General features: G+C 43.2%; 1 protein-coding gene across 1 annotated transcript; it reads left to right on the top strand.

The window, feature by feature from the left end:
* The first annotated feature begins 1,371 nt into the window (after positions 1–1,371).
* On the top strand, positions 1,372–6,957 carry LOC134451486 (vesicle-trafficking protein SEC22b-B). Its single transcript, XM_063201977.1, has 5 exons — positions 1,372–2,819; positions 3,584–3,693; positions 3,793–3,953; positions 4,351–4,497; positions 5,695–6,957. Exons 1-5 carry the CDS (start codon positions 2,745–2,747, stop codon positions 5,847–5,849), a joined length of 648 nt encoding a protein of 215 aa, XP_063058047.1. The 5' UTR covers positions 1,372–2,744; the 3' UTR covers positions 5,850–6,957.
* The last annotated feature ends 419 nt before the right edge of the window (positions 6,958–7,376 follow it).

The raw sequence follows: 7,376 nt of genomic DNA on the forward strand, positions 1-7,376 counted from the left end.
ACCCTAAACATACACCTAAGGCTAAAGTCGATTTTCTGGAGAGGTGAGAGTGATTCAGTGATTACGTATGACACCCAATCTGCGTATTTGAAGTGTTTTGAAGTGACTTATCTGCTCATTTTCACATTATGTTCGATAGGCGACAAAACTTTTGTCTTGTGAAAATCTGCCCTGTCTGTGTTCAATAAAGGGTCAATCTTTCTTTGGTGCATGAAATTAATTTTTGTACATACATTTTCATTCGGGAGGGTTGTAGCTTTCATATGAGTGACTTCTGAAGTCAAGTGATTAATTGAAAGTCAGGTTATTAGCTGTTATTCCAAACAGATGGATAGGCGACAACTCTTTTGGAGGCGAGTGTATATGAGTCTTGTCTCACACCCCTACACAGGTTTGCACTGCTCCCCACTTCAGTATCCTCCTCTCCACCTGTCCCCCCACACCTCACACGTGGTGTGTTAGTAGTAGATCAAACTGATGCGAGCTCATCGTCTCGTGCATATTTGTGGCCGACTTTAAATGCGCTGTATTTAATACCACCCACCACATGACAGTATGTTTTCGCTCACATGCTTTGTTAACATCGATCGATGGTAACAGACTCAAGTGCGCATTCTAACCAGAATGCTTCAGGCGGGACACAGTGGGCATGCACGCTGCCTAGCAAACTTGCTGCCTGGCAGCACTGCTCCATCACAACCAAGGCTATTGACTCACCCCATCCTTGATGAGTCCCGGGATGGTTGTGTCATCAGCATTTCGTGATAATATTGGGCTCATACGACTTAAGATTCGCTAGATCAACGTTGCGAAAGCACGTGAGCGAGAACTTGTTGTCATATTGTTATCAGACTAAGCTCATTCGATTTTTCATCAGTAGCCCCATTCGACTTCTGTTGCTGTCGATCAACATTGACGAAGCATGTGAGCGAGAACATGTTGTCACGGTGTGGGTGTTATTAAATACAGCGCATTTAAAGTCGGCCACAAATATGAACGAGACGATGAGCTCGCACCGGTTTGCTCTACTAACACACCACGTGTGAGGAGTGAGGGGACAGGCAGTGAGGAGGAGCTGAAGTGGGGACCTGCGCAAACTTGTGTAGAGGTGTGAGACAAGACCCATATACACACGTGAGTGAGTTGTTGACCAACCAGTTCATGGGCGCGTGACCTCGGAGGCAGTCCGCAGACAAGCGTTGAAGGGGATAAGCAACTGCAGAGGTTGCAAGATCTGATTGCAGTCGCATTCATCCCGCGATAGTTTGACACCATGTGACATGTCACCTCGTCGACGCAACATCAACGAAATTTCTAAGTTTGACAGGAAATCTAACCGTCATGCAGCATTTTCATCCAGGGTGCATTGCTGTCTAAATGCGCATGCATGCGTTGACGACAAGTCGATCGCACCTATTGTCTGCATGCGCGTGCAGACAGCAATGCACTCTGGATGAAAATTCGCAATGATGGTTAGATTTCCTGTCCAACTTAAAAAATTCATGTCATGTTGCGTCGACGAGGTGACATGTTCCATGGTGTCAAACTATTGTCCCACACCACACAGGTTTGCACTGCTTCCTACTTCAGCTCCTCCTCTCCACCTCCCCCCACACCTCACACGTGGTGTGTTAGTAGATCAAACTGGTGCGAGCTCATCTTCTCGTGCATGTTTGTGGACGACTTTAAATGTGCTGTATTTAATACCATCCACATCGTGACAACAAGTTCTCGCTCACGTGCCTTCGCAGCATCGTCGCTTGCAACAAACTCGTCCGCGCCTGGGTGGTTGTGCACTCCCTCACTCAACTGAATGATTGTGGGTTAATACAATCCGTCACCGACCCCAGTTACATTTTTGATTCCCTAGGATCAGGGGTCCCCAAACTAAGGGCCGGGGACCGGATACAGCCCCTTTGACCGGCCCTCCACCTCACCATTTGAACTGGCCCAAAGAAGCAATCCTCACAGAAAAAAATAATGATAAATTATATTTTTGAATATTTTATTTTGTTTATTAACAGGCCTTCCTACAGTTTAATTTTCACTAACCTAGTGTGAATCATCAGAAGTTTCTTGTCTTGATAGTTTATACCATTTCAGGCCTACCATTTCTATTGTATCACTCATAAACTGTCAATCACCATATTTTTCTAACCTTTCCTTGCTACAGTATTTGTACATGGTTATTAGAAATTAAAAGGAATACCTGTGGTATTTCAAAGTGGAAAACATGTAAAGTACTCTTCTTTTTTTTGCAAATCACTTGTGCTAGAAATTATGGCTATAACAGGCAGTGGCCTAGTATACAGCCCACACGATTGATCCCGGCCCCTGATAATGTGTAGCCTCGCGACGCCATCCTATGTACTCCACCCAAAGATTTTGGCTCCGCACATCAACAGTCGGCTTTTCGCCCAGGCTAGATAATGTGGCCCCCAGAGGGAAAAAAAAGTTTGGGGATCCCTGCCTAGGATGGATGATTAGCCTGGTCTTACCATATTCCTCCCTGTACTATTGATCCCTGCGAAGAGTGGTGGTAGGAACTAAAGAGTGTCAGGACTATATTTCCACCGGACTTTTTCAAGAGAACACTAAATACGTCCCATGTATTTCCGGCCAGCTCAGCGCATCCAGCGTCTAAAGGTCTGCGGTGTTCTCACAGAGGCTACATATTTCAACAGTCACTATTTTTGATTACATTCTTAACACATAGCTGGTTTCGGGTCTGGACATCAGTCAAAATGGTGTTGCTTACTATGATTGCCCGGTTGGCAGATGGCCTCCCGCTTGCGGCCTCCATGCAGGAAGACGAACAGGTAATACATCTGCCTTTTACTTTTCGCAGCACACCCTCAGTAGAAATGAAACGTCAGCGGTGAGTGCAAGTAGCGAACTAACAACCTGTCCTGGAAGGTAAACTAACACTTCATTATTCTTTTCATCCGCCATACGACTTGTGGGAAGAGCGTGAAATATTTCTTGGGAGAGCAGCTGTTTCTGTAGGCTTGAAATGTAAAGCAGCACAAACTTTGTAAACATTAGCCGAAGTTTTCATTTAATATGTTCCGAACCAAATTCAATATGGCAAGCACCCTACGTTAAAACGATGATCTATTTGTCCTTCAGCTCGTATTATGCTTGACCATACGGCGATGAACGCGTAGGCTTAGAGTAGGTAAAGCAAGACCTTGTGTTGTGATGGGCAATGGTGGATTGACGCAGTGCTGACAGTGTACCTAGGTCTGTGGTAGCCTAAACCTATTCTCATAGGCTACTAAGAGTACTGTCATAAAAAATACATTTCCTCATTAATTAATGGAAATGAACATCACCAAAAATCTAATATGTTTTTCTTGCTTCCCTAACTGCTTTCAATTAGGGGAGTGAAAAGGTTGGTGATTAGCTTTCTCCCTAAAAAAAACAACTACTAAAAACTTGAAATGATAATAATAAAAAAGATCAGACGTCCTCAACACTAAATTGATCATTCTCATCGTCAGGTGTTAATCTCAACTACATTACTGCACGACTCCATCATAGTACCTACTGTACACATAATTATGCTTTTCATTTTCTTCAGCTGGGAAGAGATCTTCAGCAATATCAAAACCAAGCCAAACAGTTGTTCAAGAAACTAGATGAACACAGCCCAAACCGCTGCACTTTGGAGGCGGGTTCCTTATCCTTCCAGTGAGTACAAATAATGTTTTATGATTAACGGTCTTGTTTGCTGTATTTTTTTTCTAATGAGGTGACCTTCTGTGTCTCTCTCCAATTTTCCCCTTGTAGCTATGTTATCGAACAGGGGGTTGTGTACCTCGTCCTCTGCGAGACAGGGTTCCCTAAAAAACTGGCCTTTGGGTATCTGGAGGACCTGCAGGCTGAGTTCCACGAGCAGCATGGGAAGAAAGTTCCCACTGTGTCCCGGCCATACTCCTTCATTGAATTTGGTAAGAACACACGCGCGCGCGCACACACACATGTACACAGAGAGTGGGATGCAGATGGTACTCAGTAATTGAAAGCAAAGCCAACGTTGCGACCAGAGCAAATTTCAGAAGTTACAAGTCAGTTAATAGTCAAAGAGCTAAGACTCTGTTCATAATGAAAACCAATTGGAATGTTTTTATCTTCAAATGTCCTTGGCTGACATGCAAGAGTCACTCTGTGATTAGCTAATGTCAATATCACGTCCAGAATAAAAAGGAGCAAATTCGGTTCGGTACACATGCAGACAGTGTGGGATGTTTGGTGCTCAGCACTGGTGACTCATCACCGTCCAAGAAAGGAACAGAGTTTGACCTGATTTCTCCCTGTCCCCTGTGTGTGCCACTCCTCAATTCTCAGACACCTACATCCAGAAGACCAAGAAGTCGTACATCGACAGCCGGGCGCGCAGGAACCTGGGGAGCATCAATACAGAGCTGCAGGACGTGCAGCGCATCATGGTGGCCAACATAGAGGAGGTCCTACAGCGAGGAGAGAAGCTATCAGGTAATTACATCCAAATCAAGTCACATTTATTCATAAAGAGCTTTATGCCAACAACATTAACCCTTGTAAGGTGTTTGTGTTTTTGTTACATAGAAGGTGTTCGGGTCTTTTTGACCCAGACCTATAAAAAAATAATGAAAAAAGAAGAAAAATCATTGCTCATATTCACCCTCATGTTCCCTTTATCCTGCTTGTGAATTCCTGTGTATATATGTTTTTGAGGGTGAGTGATACAGAGAGGCAAAGATAAGGAGACAGTGACGAAAGGGATTAAACGCAATCCAAGCTCTCGGCCACTAGCCACTAGTGCTCTTCTTGCGCAAGGTTGCAACATTGACACACAACTGGAGGACAGAACAATATTTGCACATCTTTTTCCACATAATTCACCCTCTGCCTTGTCTACTCGACATGTGATCAGTACTGCATCAAAGTAAATGTAACTTCACTCTTCAATATACGCCATAGATTTCCAACCACGTTTTGGTACTAAGTCACCAGTTTAATTCTAACTCAACAGAAATAAAACCCCATTCATTTTCTGGTGAGTTCGAATTAAACTGGTGAGTTTGCACCAAAACGTAACATCGAAATCTACGGGGTATATTGAAGAGTGAAGTATGGGTCACCAGATCAAGCAAACAAAAACAGCTGACAGCAAAGCATCAAGGATATCTGGGCTTCCATTGACTTCAATGTTAAACACATCATGGCAGTGATTAAGACAAACACAGTCCTAATCAAGTATTGAACATTGACATGTTATGTAAAAAGTTCCAAATTTCAAATGAATTGATGTGACCCGAATTTCTTTCTTGTTTTTCTGAAGAAAATGGTGATTTTATAACAATATTCTAATAATGTGAATTACTCAATTCATGTTTTTTTGGAGCTGGAAGGCCAAAATAAGTTTAAAAAATTAATGAATGAATGAATGAATGATTGGAATAGTTCAAAATGTTGGCAGTGCATCTACAAGCCATGAACGTTAAACATTATTGATGGAATTATGCAAATAAATCAATTTTTTCATGATACTCTAATTATATGGCCAGTACCTGTGTACATCAAACTTTCATGTATTAATATTTGGTTGCCAGTGTACTAACATGAATCTTGCCATATGGTCCACTTGATGCAATTTGATGGAAATGATCATGAAGAGTCACCTCTCTCCTTTGTTTTGCTACTCTGCAGATTTGGACAACAAAGCCAGCAACTTGAACAGCCTGTCAAAGAAGTACCGCTCTGATGCCAAGTACCTGAACACTCGCTCCACGTACGCCAAGCTTGCCGCGGGCGGCGTCTTTGTCATCATGCTCATAGTTTATGTCCGTTTCTGGTGGCTCTGAAGAGAAAGCAGAAACCTCTGGAGAAGAGAGACGAGGAGAAGAAATCGCCAGGGGAGAAGGGGTGGTGGAGTGGGGGGCGACTTGATTTGGAAAGGTTAACGTCCAGCCGTCCAGGCTGTTTGAAAACATGCCCTTCTCCCCACCGGCCTACTACCATCTACATGCCCCCCCTCCCCCACTTCCATCCCAACTTTCTCTTAAGTGGAAGACAAGAGACTGATCTACACATACTATTCTTTACTGTGCGACATTTTGTTTTTGTAATGTAACCATTATAGAGTTTTATTAACAAAGCAGAAGTATCCTTTGTTCTGACCTGAAGTGATGCACAGTGCGTGCGTGTGCGTGTGTGTGCGTGCGGGTATGAATGAGTGTTTGCTTGTGTATAAGCATATGTGCGTGTATATGTTATGTATTTTATGTGTGTGTATGTGTGGAGAGGAGTAGTGAAGGAAAAGTGTTGTTTTCCTTTGCTACTATCTATCGAGAAATTGTCTGACTGCATCCCTGCTCAACCTTAATGTGCACTGCACTACTCCAAGGCATTCATGATCACATTCTCCCTAACACAAACTAAGGGAACTGGTCGACTCCTAATTGGCCCTTAATAATCACCATTTCCCAATGTCAAGTGTATGAGCCTTGGAAGTGTGTCAGCCTAATTAGTCAACGCCCAGTGATTGGATACTCTTCAGAGTTCACCAAAGAGTACCCAATCACTGGGCGTGATTACGAAGGCTGGTATACTTTGAAGGACGCACACTAGACATTGGGAAACGACAGCTGTCTCCCTGGCCTATTGTGCCCCAGCCGGTGAGACTGACACAGAAGATTTAATTGAGTAAATTGACTAAAACTGTGCAAAGGTCACACTGTTGAGCTGGGCTGTTGAAAAAAGTTGATCAGCTGACTGTTCCCTCCTGATTTCCGAGCAGGGTTTTTTGTGTGTCGTTCTATGAGATTGTTTACACAACTGAAGCTCTCCCTTGTACAAACATGCAGACTTGGTCCAGGTGTTTGGCATAACCCATCTGCTGGGTTATGCGTTAGGGGCTGCAGTCGTCTTTGCTTGACGCGTTCAGCTGAAATAAAGGTGTCTGTTTCGGCCCACATGTCCCCTGCGTTCCATGTTTTAGAGAGGTGCAACCATCGACTGACTGTACTGTGAATTATTTGAGGTCCATTCATGGAGTTATAGAAACATTCTGTGTCTGATTTGCTTAACCCAGTCATGCTCTCATCATTGTGTTCTCTTCTCTGGACTTTAAACTAAGTGAAAGGTCACAGTAATGCTTGTTGTGAGTGGATGAAAAACTGACAATGGGGTGAAACGGTCTGTACCAAATATATTTGGTTGAAGATTGGTAAGTTTGTTTGAAAGGTTGTAATTTTAAATGTCATTGAAATTATGAAGCATTATACAAAAAAAACATCAGCCAATGGGAAGTTTTCCCAACAAAATGTCTCGCACTGTAAAATGGCAGGGTATCTGTTTTCAGGAAGAAAAAAAAAAGTTTTGGCTCTCAA

Source organism: Engraulis encrasicolus, chromosome 6, assembly GCF_034702125.1.
Source record: "Engraulis encrasicolus isolate BLACKSEA-1 chromosome 6, IST_EnEncr_1.0, whole genome shotgun sequence".
Classification (NCBI taxonomy): Eukaryota; Metazoa; Chordata; class Actinopteri; order Clupeiformes; family Engraulidae; genus Engraulis; species Engraulis encrasicolus.